A 16,608-nucleotide genomic window follows, 5' to 3' on the forward strand; every position below is an offset into this window, starting at 1 on the left:
CCAATGTTTTTCTTGCTGGTGGTATCTCAAGGTCTTTATCTTCACTGCAGTTTTTTAGTGAATTTCCCTGAATACATCTGTCATGACGTGGTCTACAAATTCCATTGAACAAGATCAAAAAGCAGCTTTTAATAGTCAAGCAGAGAGGACTTATCCTTTCCAAGTCCCTAGTTTCTCCTACAGCTTTCATGAACATCAGAGTTTCTTTTTATCTCATGCTTCAGAAAAAAGAAGACTGGCCATGTGTCAGTACTGACATTCCTTGATTTCCAGATGTGTATTAAAAAAAATGACAAAAAACATTTCTCTCTACAACTTAAGCTGTTTGCCCATGGCTTTGGTACTCTTCATCTACCTGACCTCCCCAGGAAGCTCTTGGAGGCAATTTCCTCACTTCTTAACTGAATTTCTTGCTGTTGGCTATTTTAGTATCTGCCTGGGGGGATAACTTAGCAAAGTTAAGGATCACGTAGCAGTTGTCAAAGCTTGCTGTCACTGTAGAAGGGTAGCAGATACAGCAGAGAATGTGCATGTGAGGTGGGAGACAGCGTCTCCTGGTGACAAGAAGTTGCTGAGTCATCCACATTAGCTGTTGCACAACCAGGTTATTCTCATCTGCTGAATAACAAAATGTTTCAAGCAAACACTAACAAAGATAACGGAGTCCTGAGATCACCATATTTTTCTGAAATAACATCACTGCACATTAGTTCTAACTTTGATTTTCTCTGTTTGCTTCTGGCTTTTTTTTTTTTTTAAAGGGTAGAAGAGCAGCTGAAGGGCGAAATTGTACAATAAATTACATCTGCATTATTTTTTAAATAAGCTACTACTTTAAAAGTCAAGCTACTTTTCCTTCCATTTTTAAATTTTCTAAGTGCTGTGCTCCAGAACTTTCTATTAAGCAAAGTGTTTTCATCTGAGTCTTAAATAATTTAAATATCTCTTTTCTGAAATACATTGCTTTCCAGGAAGCATTTCTGTCAATTTTATGCCCTCTTGAAAAGAAAATAAATAAAACGAAGAAAACGTTTTCTTATTCCATCCACACTGCTACAAGAGCAGCAAAAAAACATGCAACAGTAATAGTCTCCATCTGACAGCAGGCACACACTGAGAAAAGTCTGTAATATTGTTATTTGCCTTCTTAGCATCCCTCGTAACTTAAGTGAAGTTAAAAATAAAGTGATAAACAGGAGACATTTCTTATTCCAAATTGATGTGAAGGAGAATGTTGTACTTGTTGATGTCTGAAGCCAGTCTGGCTTCAGCTAGCACTTCTTCCCCCAGGAGGAAAGGGACCTGGACCCCTGGTATCAGCACCCTAATACTGGAGACAGAAAAGTGAACACTGCTCATGTTCTTCTTGTGAATACTTCCTGGCTTTAATGTAGGCCCAGACACCTGCTCTGACATACCAGCAGTTTGTCCTTTCCTTTTCCTTGAATGGGAGACATTTTATTCTCATTTTCCTGCAACTACACCAAAGGCAATGGCCAAAGAAGTATACAATATAAGACAGGTCTGAAAACTGCTGGTACCAGCCTGTGGCAGAATGAACTTAATGTATTGCTAGTGCTCTTCCTAAAGAAAAGGAGCTGTGAAGCAGAGGAAAGGTAATGTAGCAGCAGTGACACAGTAGCTGGCATGACATACCTTCTCTTGATAAAGCCCCATCTTTCCACAGATCAGATTGTGGGGGTATCTACACTAACATCCTTTCAGATTTCTCCTGGTCTGTTAGTCAGAAAAATGAGGTGATATATACCTTTGTTTCATGGGATCCTATTAAGCTTCTTATTAGACAGAGGAGTAGAACAAGATGAAATGAGAAGGATATTGACATACAAATTAGTTTTCCAGCTAAACGGCACTATTAGTTATTACTTCGTGCTATAAAATGTGAAGGAGATCAGCAGAGATAGACCAAATGTAAATGTTTGGAAACAAATGTGAACAGATGGAAATGGATTTCTAAGAAGCACGTCATGCTATGACTTCATCAGCTCCATGTCATTGGATTGTACATATCCAGCACACTGAGGAATGCCTGGGTGGTGAGCAGCCCCTTCCAGTCTCCAGTCCTGCACAGATGATACAATCGTGCCCGCTCACTGGCTTAACCAGATGCAGAACTACTCCTAGGACTGCAACACACCTTCTTGTTGGGCCAGTGGGATGACCTTGTGCCTTCGTGCTCCACTACAACAACTCCCTAGCCCATACTCTCCCTGGAAAGCACTGCAATGAACTGAATCACTTTTAGTTCACAATAACACATCAAGAGCATGGCATAAAAGCAAGAGATGCCATGCAGCTATTGATGTTCCAATAAAGAGGAGACAAACACAAGCTCTAGGTATTACATAAGAGATTCTGTTTTTTTCAGAGAGAAGGACGTGATAATATTCAAATATGATATTGATGCTTCATTTAGTTAGGAAGCAATACTATTTCTAGAACAGATGAATAACATTTGTGAAAGAAACTTAATGCCAGAAGAGTGAAAACTGACCAACAGAGTGCCTAGAAAGATGAAAAGGGCTGATGTTCACCTCTGTTTGAGATTCACTGGCCTCCAACACAAGAACTCACCTCCCAGAAGGTGCGAGCATGTGTAACCTCAGCAGCATGTGGTTGTGGCTACATAATGGCATCACTGTGACAAAAGCTGATTGGCTGCAGTGTCAGCAAACTGGCAGCATGTGGCAGGGTGATCGTGGGGCTCCCCATGCCATCCTGGCTCTCAGGCTGATGGGGAGCAAGGCTATTAACATGGCTTTCCCTCTGCTCTCAGTGCAGATAGTGCACTATCCTATATACAAGGCTGACTACAAATTACATTATGTTTTTGTTAAGAATGGTACGTACTTCTGAAAACCCTACTTACGGGGGAGGGAAGATAAAGAAGCTACCACACGATCAAATTTGGTAGAAATACAAGTAAACCCAAACAAGTCTCTAAAAGTGGCAAAGCAGTGCTGAATAGGAGCTAATCCTACCCTGTTAGAGTCTGAGGTAACCTATAGCATTATGAGCCAACAGTGATTGAAGGAGAACCACCTGTCCCCTCAGGAAGCATGAGATTCAGAGGGCTTTTTTTTAATAAAAAACAAAACACCAAGTTGTTGAAGTTTCTCTTACTGTACAAGCACAATGCAAACACCTTCTAATGATTACGTCAATGCAGGACAAAAATAAGTCTGATTCCTGGGAAATTAGGAGTCAGAGCCAGTATTTGAAAAAATGGAAATGGTTTTCTGGGACATAACTACTGGACTTTTGTCAGCAGAAAATCTGAATAGGAATCTGCTCCCTTCTTCATTTAAGTACCTCCCATGGAAATGTACTGCGGGTTTTTGCTTCTGTCCTAACCAGAGACAAAGTTACACCCGGGGTCATCCAGTGGAACGGCCATGCAAATCCAAGCAAAAACAGGCCACGTCAGAATCTTACAGGGCCGGTTTAGCACAAAACATGATTACAAAGAAGATGGATTAGGTTTGGAAGACGCGCTTGGAAATACTAGTCACTCTGGGTAAAGGACCAAACCTTGGACGGTAGGCAGATGGTGACGTTTGGATCATTTGTAACTCAGTAGGTGCACCTCCATGCCATCTCTAACAAAAGCTTGCCACTTTCTCTGCTGCCTGTACTCCAGCAGAATGTTCCCTTTGTGCTGCCACAATCTACTTTCCTACTAAAACTTCCAATAGGACTTCTGGTTCTCATTACCATTTGGTGCTTTCCAAATTCTGACCATGCTCACAAATCCCATGTGCAAAATGAAATAGAAGCTGGTGGTAGTTGAAGCATCTTCCATTTGTAAGCAGGTATGCATTTTATCACACCTACCATTACAACATTTTACAACACCTCAGTGTTTGGAGCTCCCTAAGAGATAAATGAGCTGTTGGCGCCATCTCTAGATACTGGCATGATGGGCTTTCCTGTTCATTTTTTTGCCAAGATATTTCTCCAACAAAGAGAATTATCAAGAAATAACATGCTGCTGGACATAAACCAAAATAAAACGTTTTCCTGCTAGAAAGGACATAAGCTATCAAAAATGAAAGACAACAGAAAACCACTGTACTTACTATATGCCGTGCTGCAAACACTCCATCAACTATTGCACAACAGAATGCTGCTACCACGCCAAAGCTGATAAACACGATGGATGCTACTAACTGAGAAGAGAAAAACAGAATGAATAACGTTTTCAATATAATCATTTAAGTAGAACAATTATACTAATTTTTTCCAGTATTTTCAGATGACTTTTTCACCTGCTATAACTTCCTATTAATGTGGCAGACTACCAGTCATAGTAAAAAAAAGAAAAGCAGAAATTCTTAATGCTGAATTGACAAACCAAGCTTAAAACATAAGAAAATTAGGTCAGCTGTTAGAGTTATTAGAATCAGCAAGTATTTCTTCTAAATCAACTCATTTAATAAAATAGCAGTAGTGTCTGCAAGGAGCATAGCAAAAAGCAATGCTCCTGTTCATATCAGTCTCTACAGTGGGAGCAATTCACACACACTGATAAAGACACTGTAATAAGTTCATACTTAGCATATGAACTCTTAAGAAAGCTCTTCTCGTTCTACATAGTCTACAACAACCACAACAAAACTAGAGCTGGCTTTGTTACACAACCTGGACTCCTAGAACTAGCACCTCCGGAGGGGCTGTACCTCTCAGTCTATTCCTCATTTTCAGAGTCAGAACTGCACAGCCCAGCAAAGCTTAGCCCATACCACAACTACAGCACAGACACCACACTGATCTTGTTAGCCAACCAATTTTGTTCATTGTTATTAATTCTTTACCAACAGGACTCTAGTTGACTCAACACTTAATCTTTCCCTTACCAACAAGCTTGTAACTTGTTAGTACCTCAGCAGGCAGGCATTCTCCAATTAAAACCTTCAGGCTCCCTAGTACGTAATTCATTGCAGGTGAATGCAAAGGGCTTAAAAGTACTTTAGCAGCCACAGATGTCTTCTAGCCTGAGCATTAAGAGCATGTACAAAACTCTTTTCTGCATTACCTAAGTGCTGTTTCTGTATGCCTAGAAGCTGTAACGTACCACAAAACCTTGCAAAAAAAAAAAAAAAAAAAAAAGGACTCTTTTGCATACATTATGCTAAAAACAGTATAAATTCAACAGTGTCAATAGGGGACATGGCACTGGTGACTTCCTCAGGAAAATACATACTAGACAAATAAGAAATTACAGCCTTAGAAGCCCATAACATTAGGCATACAGGTCAAAGCAATATTAGCATTTAGATGTAAGAGTTTTCAGTAAATCAGCAAAGAAGTACAACTTAAAAGCAGAAGGCTAAAAAAAGAATCACAGCTTCTAAATGCTTTCTGATTAACTATTTTATTCTTTCGTTTGCTCAAGATCACAGTTCGTAACCATAGGTGGGATGGAGTGATCAGAGGTATTGCTCTGTGATCTGAATCCACAGTGTGGGGAAGAAATGGGTAAGCAGAAGTGCCTGAGGCACTGGCTGATCTCAAGAACCTGCTGCACGCTGCCTGCAGCCAGCTCCATTCTGCAGTAGCAAGGCTGAAACCCTGAGAAAACACTGACTGCATCACCTCTCAACCTCCGCTATCCCTTGGCTCTTTAGCATGGTAGAACGTGCCTTACATCTGGCCATCTAAAGATCTTGGCATGAAACTCATAAGATCAGTAACGGTGGGGGCTTCTGGTGGAGAGCTGTTACCACTGCAGACTCATAGGCTCTGAGGCAGAAACATACTACAGAACCTGACTGAAAAAGCAGCAGTGTTTAAAGTCCAAATTAAGTCATTATTGTCTGATATTCCTATCTTGATTTTCAAGTCATAGCAGTCAGTCAAATAATTAGTGGGCTTAGCCAGGTATTTCCACATTGCCTGAGTTCAAGATAAATGTACTGGAAATTGACCTCCAGGTGGCTTTTCATTTCACACATGAGTAACTTATTGACGATTTACCATCCCCAAACCAACATCTTCTATTCACTGAGAAAGCCTAAATCACATAATAAGAGTATGCTGGCCTTTCAGTTTCACCATATAGCTATGAGACCATATACAAAGGTGCATGGTAAACTGTAGTATGTACAGAAGCTACTGAGTTGACCTTGCGCTCCTTGATTATGGTGAGCACTTCTCCATTCAAGGAGCTGCATGGAAGTGAGAGGTTGTCAGCCAGGTTCTTATTCACACCTGCCAGCAAACACTTCAGTGAGTGGGCTCTGGAATTAAGAGGCTCACTTACTGATGGAAGCAATATTTATTACAATGCAGAAGTGGCAGAATGTGCCTCTAGCTCAGCTGGGGTACTTCCGATTTCAACTGACTTACACATGTTTCAGATAGATAAAACAAATACAATTACAACACAATTCCTTAAAATAAAATTACAGATTTATATTCTTCCTCAAGCCTTCTGTTGCTTATTGAGAATGCAAGAAACACATAAATTATAAATCCAATTTCTTCTCAAAATTGCAGCCAAGACAGCCAAATGGAGGGCTGTTGTAAATTCAAAAGCTAATTTTCTTGAGTGGTGGGTGATTGCTGGAGCTGTGAGTTTACCAAGCCTATCTATCTGTGTCAAGAAAGAAAAGCAGCGTACTTCATTTATATACAGAGAATTTTGTTGATAGATAGGGCAGCACTTAAAAAAAATAAATACTGATCCATCACATCATTGCATCTCCATTTTTAACAGCAGTATGCCTTGTCAGGAAAACTATTCATTATTCATAACAATCTATTTTAGCAGTTATTCAAGAAAAAGTTTAGCTCTTGCTGTTATATTGCTGTGCAGTCAGACTTCTCTACACCTGTCATTACTGGAACATGTTTGCTCTTGGTCCTGGTACACAATTCAGTAATATGGTTACTTACAAGGGAAACATGAAATCAGTTACTAAACAGTGAAAATTGTATTGTGTGGGTCTAACAATCCAAACCAAAGGCCAGATGCTTAGCAGAGGTGTTTCAGTAAAAGGGAAAACAAAATAACACTTAGAATGAGGGTCTCTTGCACACGCTATTAAACAAAGAGCTCCTACCTTCAGTCATGTCACAGCAATACAAAAATACTCAAAAATGCCAAACTAGTGAAAGGTTGGACTGCTAATTCTCATGTGCTGCCGCCTTTGAGAAGTGAGGTACATGTTCTATTGCAAAATATTCACCTGCATTGGATAACCTCATGTCCTTCAGCAGACACACAGCACATTCGTTCACTGTCCTGTGCAAGTAAGCCTGGTAAAGAAACTGTGCCAGGGACAGCCCCTGGACATGGAACTGATGTGGCCACACTGGCTGCACCCATGCACCCACTTGACTTAGACACTTCAAGTACCCAGGCACTTTGTGTGCTGAATCAGACCTGGCTGGCATGCTGTCACCTGTGTGATACAATGAGACATGCAGCAGACACAGAAAATGATGTCAACCCCCCAGCATAATCTAGAGGCTAGAACCTCACCAGCTGTTTTCAATATTCCTGTCAAACATTTCTATGAGTTTCACTAGGTCCCAGGTCACAGCTGTGGCAGATACCTGGCTTCTTCATGGCTCTGTTAGCCCTTACCTGTTTTCAGACAAAAGGCATGTTCAAATAACATAAATCATTTCTACCACCAGATGCCTTCTGAGGTGCCTCATCCTCTCAATTTAGACTAAGCAGATCTGCAACTTTAGAAAATATATGGATTTCTGTTTTCTAAATCACTTTGGTAGCAAATGTAAGTTACATTATATCTGACAGACTCCCTTCGTTCATCCTAAATAGCTTTTCCATTGCACAGCCTTCAATCTCTCCAAGCATTCCGCTCTTCATCAGGTCTCTCTGGGACTTTTTTCCAGACAGAGGAAGAATCACAATTACCCCCAGCAATGTAAATTAAGAAGCACTGTTACCCAATGCCTTTTGCTCTGAGAAGTGAGAGCTTTGCAAAAGGCTTTGTAAATGTTGCAATATGCAGGTTCAAACAAATATATCTCGAAAAGACAGACACAGGCCAGTTTGCTGTAGGCTGGCAGTACATTCCCAAAAATAAAGTTTACTTCTGTGGAGCTTTTTACTGGTGTCATTTCTCTATCTCTCCAACCTCCAAACTTAGTAGAGGCTTAAATAAAATTGCTGTACTTTTCTTCCGTACGCTGAAGATGAAGCTGTAAGGACAAATATTTAGAAAAACTATGTCGCAGATGGAAAACAGGCGACTTTTCACATGTGACACAATCTCAGCCAGGAACTGCATCTGTTATGGCACCTTAATAGGGCTGTAGATTAATAGCCTGCAAAGCTAAGACAAGAAAACTCATTGCACTCCATTTCAGATGCTGCTATCAACTAAATGCTGCCTCTGTTGTGAGGTGAGAGGTCATAAAAGTACTTTCAGTTGTGAATTATTTTTCTCTAATTTGGAAAATCCTCTTCTTTGTAGCTAATCCCCTCCCATAATGGCCACTTTTTCCCCTTGGCCTTAGGAAAGAAGCTTTGCTTCTGTGATCAAAATTAAGCTCAGGCAAGGCTCCTACACTGGTTTCACAACTGGGCGAATTAGGTTTCTCACTACAGGAGGTGATGTGCTTCACAAATTATAGCCTGCCAACCTGTTCTTTCCAAAGGTTGATTCTTCAGCAATAGCACTGCTGTAATCCAGGCTCACCTGGAGGACTGTCACACCACAGGAGATAGAATTATCACATTCATTATTCATCAATGTCACTTCTAGTCATAGTGCTAGTTACAATGACACAAATTCCTAATGACGACAGACTTTTCTGACTGCCTAAATAGCAGCTGAAGAACTGTTTCCTAGACTGACTTGAAGATGAAGGAGGGGAGAAGAAAAACACAGTAAATGTCTGTGTCTTAAGAGCACCAGTACTGTTACAGTTCAGGAAGACAAGGGCTGGGGCTCAGATCTCTTCTATGAATAAAACTTGCTTCCAAAGGTAAGACACCTAATAATGTGGCAAACACCTAGACTAGATACTTGTATTACTAGCAAGGTGAGGCAGACGTCTTCAAAAACCTTCAGACAGACACTGCACACATCATGCAGTCAAGTGTTTGGACAAGTCAGAAATCTATAGCCTTTCCCCATCATTGCTATGCAATTCATGAAGTCCAGTAATATACTGTTGATTATTATCAGCAACAACACCGATCTTTGACTGAGATTTTCTTATCTCACTGTTAATTCTATCTCAGAGTACAGAGCTGAGCTTATGCAGCTGCTCACTGTCATCTGAAATGGTGTCTTGCTCTTTCATCCCTAATTTGGTCCCCTGCTTTCCAGCTTTCTTTTCTGTTGCCTCTCTCCAAGGGGTGCATCATTGCATACAAGCTCTGCTGTTTGTCTGAAGACACAGCAAGCCAGTGCAATTCACTCTCTAGGCAGAAAGCTGTTCCCCAAAGTGAGTTAAATCAGGTTACTAAAGGGAAAAAAAAACATTAGAAATGGTGCAAATGAGAGGGTGATACCAAGCGGCCAAGGCAGAAGGGAAGAAAGCAGGAGTAGTGGCAGAAGTCATCAGGTTGTCTCACCTCTTTTATGTAATTTGCATTCCTGGGAATTATTGAAGTGAAAGATAGGTTTTAGCTGTTATAAATCATTGATAAGGGCTGGATTTATTGTGCTGTTTGTGGTCAAGGATACTTTTGTTTTCCTGCCTGAGAAGAAATTCACTGTTTTCCAGTATTGTGTCAGGGATAATTAGGAAAAACAGCAACATGAAAAGGCCAGTTGGTGGAACACAGGCAAGGGAAAGGTCCCATGAGAAATTTAAGCAAATTCACATGCACAAAAGGGCAGAATTAATTAGATAAACAAATGTTGGTACAGAACACAGAGACCACATTAGAGATATCAATTATGCCAAGGAGAAAAAAAAAAAAGATCAAAACCCACTTTCAAAATAAAGCCAGAACTTCCATTCAGAAAATCTTTTTTTTTTTTCGTTCCCCATGTCCTGAAGGGCAGAATGGTAAAAGGCAGAATTCTTGATCCTGACTTCTTCTTCTACTCCTTCAATACAGTTAATGTGTGCCCTATGCAGGCACAGTTAATGCATACTGCTTTTTCTTAATCTCCTCCAGTGGTCTTGTTGCTCAGCTTGTGGAGATAATTCATTAATTACTCAAGTCACAATGGCAAAGGACAACAGGAGTGCCCAAGGTCAGGAAATGTGCAAGAGGGTGACTTAACAATCCCAGCTCTCCTCCAGCCCACGAGGACTTGTGTAGCACAGCTGAGTAACACAGAAGGGAGAGAGTACAGACATCTGAGTCTGCTTATTCCAGCTCCTCCTTACACACAGAGAGATCCTGAGGACAGGGAAAGTTTTTTTACTGGTCAGGTAAACAAACTCCTTGACTTACTGGGAACTTGTGACATTTGCTGTGACAGTTATGGGGATGAGAGAAATTAGCATTCTGATCACATTGACAACATGCCCAGCATTGTGTGATGGATGTGCTGGGTCCCACAGCAGGAGGTGCCTCACACAGCCCAGCTGCATGGAGCAATGTACCTCATGACCACGTGTTCTGGCTGCCACAACAACCCCTGTCCCTCTGAGATCTCAGACACTTCATGCTGGGCACAGCAGAAAAACCCAACACAATGTAGTACCAGCACCTGGGCCCTTAGGGACAGGAGAAAGAGAGACATTCATGCTGCATGGTATGGAAATTGAGATAGCAACCAGCAGGCCACTTGTTCCTCTCAGTATGTAAGGCCCGAGGAAGGCGTCCGCACAGTGTTCTCCCCAAGTGTGTGCACACATCCTCCCTAGGTCCGTGCATATTTACGAACAGTTACCTGAGTCACTAGGCAGTACTACTGCTGTTTTACCTCTGTTTCTACTATTGACACTGGATTCTGTGCTGCAGATACTCATGGATACCTCTGCACATGCTCAGTGACTTCTTCCTGGCAAATCTCCCTGCACCTACCAGTTGTTTAGCTGGCTTTGGTTCAGTTTCCTTCAGCTGCATGCTTTCTAGGTGAGTATTTTATTATTATGCAACTTCTTTTTCCATCACTTTTGACTTAACAGTTTCCACGATCTAGCATACTAGCACCACTGTTTCGGAAGCATCCATTTATTATTACTTCTGCATCCCTCAGCATGTTCCTTTGCTGTCTCCTCATCTCCACTAATCTTAAATTCTTGTTTTTATTTCAAAATAAAAGAGCCCTCTTTTATGGCATCTTCACCACTGCTTTGTCAAACAGGGATGAAATGACATTGCCACAAATGTATCAGCCGTTCCCGAGCAGCTCTCTTTGCTTGTCATTTCTCTCTAGGGCATGAAAGCCGATCGATCAAACCCACCCCTTAATACTACTGTTAAGCTTTCTCACAAGGCTTTCCCAGCCATCTGCGTACACAGCATCCCTCCCATTCTTCTATCCCCTCCCTGGCAGCCAGCAGCTGCTGTGCCACCCTCACTGTTTTTGAGAAGAGCACTTTAACTCTTTTGCAATTCCAGTCACCTAGAAAAGTGTAATGGAAACATTTTGCCTTAACACTGTATTGACCAAATAAAAACCTTGTCTGGTTAACTCAGTTCCCTAGTCTAGGTCTCTCACATGGTTTCACCCTCCAGAAATGCCTTCTTGAACTAATTCATTATTTATACCAATCCACTTTCCCCTAATCTTTCTGTAACATATCCTGTCTTTTAACTTTTAATTTGAAGATACAGTTCCTGCAAAAGATGCTATACAAAGTAAAGACTATTTTTCCCGTATAAAAGAATGGTGGCATTTCAATCACTAGCCATTATGAAACATGAAACAAAGTTCTTGAAAAGGGTTACTTGCTTAATGTATTTTTCCTTCTCTCAGAATCTAACATCAGCTACAAACTAGATCTAAAACAACCAGAAAATTGTTTCAAATTGTTTTATGAGCAAATGTTTTCTAGAATGACCAACCAAGGGAATGAAATCAGCCTCCATCGAGCAATTTACATGCACTTAGACTTTAAAACAGAAGTCACAGTTATACTGCAATCAGAGAATGAATTTGATGTATGTGTAAATAAAGAACACATAATAAATTCAAGATAATTCGTTCAAGATCAATAAATGCTTGTCTTGGCTCAGTTAAAATTACCATCACTGCTGATGCAATATCTCTCACGTCTGCTGAAGACTCAAGACAGATCCAGCTACTGGACTCCAGCAGATCTTGCTGAAGCAGCATCAGACGAAAGGCTGAACAGTACTTGCTTCACATTTTCCAAGTCAAAAAACAGAAGGCAACATAAAATAGTATTTTTAATCTCAACGTGGGGTTAAGTTTTATTATTGGTACTCTTTTATTCCCCCATAGCATATGAAGACCACTGCTCACACAGAGTGTGAAGTCTCAGTACATATTTCTGAAAGAGGAATGTTGCAGTGCACCATGAAAGATGAGGTGCTAGTTCTTACACGGTACACTGGGTGGAACCAAGAGTGTTCTTTATATGTGGTGGAGCTGCTACGAAAATTCCCCTAAGGGATAGATTTCATCATTCCTTATTCCAGCTACTTGAAAGGTAAGTACTTAGCTGCGCATCTCTGCTCCTCTGTAGCCAACAGAGGGCCAGGCACTTCCAGAAACTCTCTGCACCTATTACAGGATATGATTAACCACCTTGTATGTCTTTTTTCCACTGGCTAGAGAGGGAACCTAGATGAGGAAGTATACATGCTGCCAAAATCAATATCTTGACAATACTTCTTCCATTCCCTCGATGTTGGCTGCTCTGATTTGCACTTTCTCTTCTCCACGTCACTACTTTCCCTTGGTCATTTGCCTGGGACAGGGGAGCAAGAAGGGTAATGTGGAAGGAGAGGAGGATGCCTTGGATTTGATGACAACAGAATAACATAATACAGAAAACAACAACAGCAATATAAACACAATGGTTTTGGAACCAGCCCATGCAGGCGTTAATCCAGTGGGAACTTCAAACTCATAAGAATTCAAGCATCAGCAAAAGCACTTATTTAAGAGTGGCTTAAAAGGGTTACAAATGTAGGACTATTGAAGCTGGTGAGGGGTCTGGAGCACAGGCCTTATGAGGAGTGGCTGAGGGAGCTGGGATTGTTCAGTCTGGAGAAGAGGAGGCTCAGGGGAGACCTCATCTCTCTCTATAACTACCTGAAGGGAGGCTGTAGTGAGCTGGGGGTCAGCCTCTTCTCTCTTGTAACTAGTGACAGGATGAGGGGGAATGGCCTCAAGTTGCGCCAGGGGAGATTGAGGCTGGACATTAGGAAATTCTACTTTTCTGAAAGATTGGTCAGGCGCTGGAATGGGCTGCCCAGGGAGGTGGTTGAGTCACCGTCCCTGGAGGTGTTCAAGAAACATTTAGATATAGCGTTGAGAATCATGGTTTAGTGGGGTTATTGGTGGTGGGTGGATGGTTGGACTGGATGATCTTGTAGGTCTTTTCCAACCTAGCTAATTCTATGATTCTATGATTCTATGAATACATAGACAAGAAGCAAAAATTAAATACAGCATTAAAATAGATGGGGATAAAAGTGAAACAAATGTAGACCACTGATCAGCAGTGCTAACATTATAGGAATCCATCACATATTTCCTTACACGAATGCTCTTGATTGTTGATAAAAGTTCGTTTCACCACTTAAACAGAGGCAGCTGTTTAGAGCAGTATGAAAACAATAAAACAGAAATAAATAGCATGCTGCATGTCATAAGACCTTGTGCTCCCTGGTGAAACGTGGTGGAATTGACATGGATCAAGACTACTACGGCTTACACTTTTTAGCAGCATGTACTTAACACCAAAATCTGTTTTTATAAATCCTCTTTCACATTACAGTGACTGCAGTGTTTTCCAAGACACGCATGCTGTTTATCAGAAATGCATTACCATCAAATTATAAATTTTCATGTAGTGAAGTTCTGACTGCTGTGTCTGAAAGATTGCATCTGGCCAGCTGGGGTACTCGTCTATTTAATTCTCCAAGCAGAGGATCAGAGACTGCTTGTCTTTTTTTCTGGACATATCCCACCTCACCTTCTCATCCATGCACACGTGAATATTTATCCAAGATTCCTTACCACAACTCTTTTTATTCCCTGTCTCCTGCTTGCTTGGGAAAGTAATCAATTTCCCTATTGTTCCACAAACACATTTAATGGGTCATAAAGTTTACTTTTGTTCTCAGCTATGTGACTGTAATGCTTTTATTACATTAACAGCAAACAAACTGGCAGAGAGAAAAAAACAAAAGAACCAAAAAAGACAACATCTCATTATGCCTTTAATTCTACATGCTGTTTCTAAGCAGAGATCTTAAAGGACTACTTCCCTAAAGACTTCCATTTAATAAGATGGAGGATTTAAACTGAATTCATAACTTAAGTCTCAGACTCAAAAAAAAACCAGTGCAACCCTAAAAAATTACAGTGTTGAGAATAAACTGTGCTGGTGCATGTATATATATATATATGTATATATAAATATAGACACACATACAAATACACATACATGTATCTGTGCATACCTGTGACTGTATAATAAAAGCTTCCAGAAGCAACCTGAAGCCATTATGGTTGCCAAGAAAGCTCTCCAAATGGAAATCAAAGTCTCTCTTTCCTAAATTTATGTAATAAATTTGGCATTTCCTTCTGTCAAAGATAACAGTGAAAACATGGTAGTTTCTTTTCTGAGTCTGATCTAGCACCATGTTGTGTTACATGGTACCAAAGGTGGGTAAGACCTGGGACCAGTACAACAAACAGACTGGTATAGGGTCAGATGAGAGGGAAATAACCACCATACTATGCTGTAGCTAGATGCAATTGGTGGAATATCTGTTGGTATGCAGTAACTGGCCTGGAGTGGCAATGTAGCATCCTGTCCTCTTTCCCCAAGTCTGTGGTTCCTATCATCAAAAATATGTGGTTAACAGACAAGATAAACTGCCAACAGCCACTCCGTATTTGGGCATTTCAGATCAATTACCCAGCATCTTACCAGGGTGGGTGCTACTGCTGTCTTGTCACATTTTTATAGCTGCACTGGAGCAAAAGAGATCGTGCAGGTGGAATATAAGATGGCTGGAAAGCGGCTAGGCACCTGGGACCACAGAGCTGTGGTCAGTGGGTGGGCATCCAGGTGAGACCAGTGTCCCTCAGGGTGCCCCTGATGGTGCCAGGGCTGTTGGATATCTTCATTAAGCTCTGAGTAAGGGCCCGGGGTGCACCCTGAGCAAGTTCACTGAGGACACCACGGCAGGGGGCAGCAGCCAACCACAGCTCTGCAGATATTCAGTCCACACGTAACAGCAAAACCTGATCTAACTTTGAAGTTGTCCCTGCTTTAAGCAACTAGTTGAACCAGAGGTGCCCCTGAATTTAAATTCTCTTATTCTGCCAAAACACTTCAAATGGGGAAAAAATAGCAGAAAATACTGCCCCATGCTCAACATTCAGAGTGAACAAATACTTCAAATAATACTGAGTCATTCAAACCTTAGACAAGAGGTGTGATAAAATACAACTTCAATGTCTATACTGTAGTTGTACATTTGTATTTATATTGGAAATCATCATTTTTAATGCACGAGTTCAAAGAATGGTATAAAAAAAATTCTAACATATTTTAACTCAGTCCTTCATCCATGAAATACTTAATACTAATAAAAAAGTATCCCGTAACATACTAACTAAAATAGAATATAAATAACTTTTCAACTGCCTACATTTCTACTGCCTATATAGTTGGATGTTTTTCTTTATTTCACTTGCCTTCACTTTGGAAGGTGCTTTCATACCCACAGACACACCTGTCCTCCTCCTCTTCAGCTGAAATAACTGAGCCTTATGAACATCTCCAGTTATTTGCCTTACTTCTACATATGAATTTTCCTTCATGACAAAGAATAATGGAGATTTCCCAGAACAACAATGGATTGACCGCATGCAAAATCCTTCTCCAAAAGTATTAAAAGGGGTTACAAGCAGCCTCCTGCCAAATAAGAGAGCTAACATCCAAGACTGCACCATGTTTATAGCATAAAAGGAGACTGGACAGTCTACACACAGGCTGCCCTGCTCTAAAACTGTGCAGTTACAGTACAATACTTTTTGTGATCTTCTCAGTATTACAGAAGACAAATATAACTGTCACTTAACATGAGATTATTTTTACCACTCTTTCGCTACCTAAAACTCAATAGTCTAATCTAAATGACCCTTGAAGGCTCCTTCCAGGACCTAAGGAGAGAAGGAGACGCCTCTAAAGGGCACCTCATGACTGCAGTCCAGGAGCTAAATATAAGAGACCAGGTGGATGTTAGAACTTAGTAACGCTCTATGAAAGAAGTTCTCTAAGAATAAGGTGCTTGAATTTATCAGCTAATAAGATGCTGTTATATTTTGAAAGAAATGCAGATATGTAAAAAAGAGCTATGCTTGAGCTCATACAAGTGTTGTTGTCAACCTAAACTGTTTACTCATATATAAATTTCCATGACTGCTTATGAAACATGCTGTTAAGTCACATCACAAAATCTAGCACACATTTATGACTGAAAATATG

The 16,608-nt window shown here is 40.7% G+C and overlaps 1 protein-coding gene across 8 annotated transcripts in view; it reads right to left on the reverse strand.

Annotated features, from left to right (window-relative positions):
- The window catches only part of TMEM255B (transmembrane protein 255B), a 70,875-nt gene that overhangs the window by 36,857 nt on the left and 17,410 nt on the right, over positions 1-16,608 (reverse strand). For 7 of the 8 annotated variants that reach the window (XR_002443790.1, XR_002443792.1, XR_002443793.1 and 4 more), the window contains one exon: positions 4,101-4,190. The exons of the other annotated variant lie outside the window; for it this stretch is intronic. Coding sequence is in view for 4 of the 7 variants with exons in the window: in XM_021414594.1 (XP_021270269.1) it covers positions 4,101-4,190 (90 nt within the window). In the remaining 3 variants the exon portion in view is untranslated. The remainder of the gene's footprint in view (positions 1-4,100; positions 4,191-16,608) is intronic. 8 annotated transcript variants of the gene reach the window in all.

The sequence above is a fragment of the Numida meleagris genome, chromosome 1 (assembly GCF_002078875.1).
Source record: "Numida meleagris isolate 19003 breed g44 Domestic line chromosome 1, NumMel1.0, whole genome shotgun sequence".
In the NCBI taxonomy this organism is placed as follows: domain Eukaryota; kingdom Metazoa; phylum Chordata; class Aves; order Galliformes; family Numididae; genus Numida; species Numida meleagris.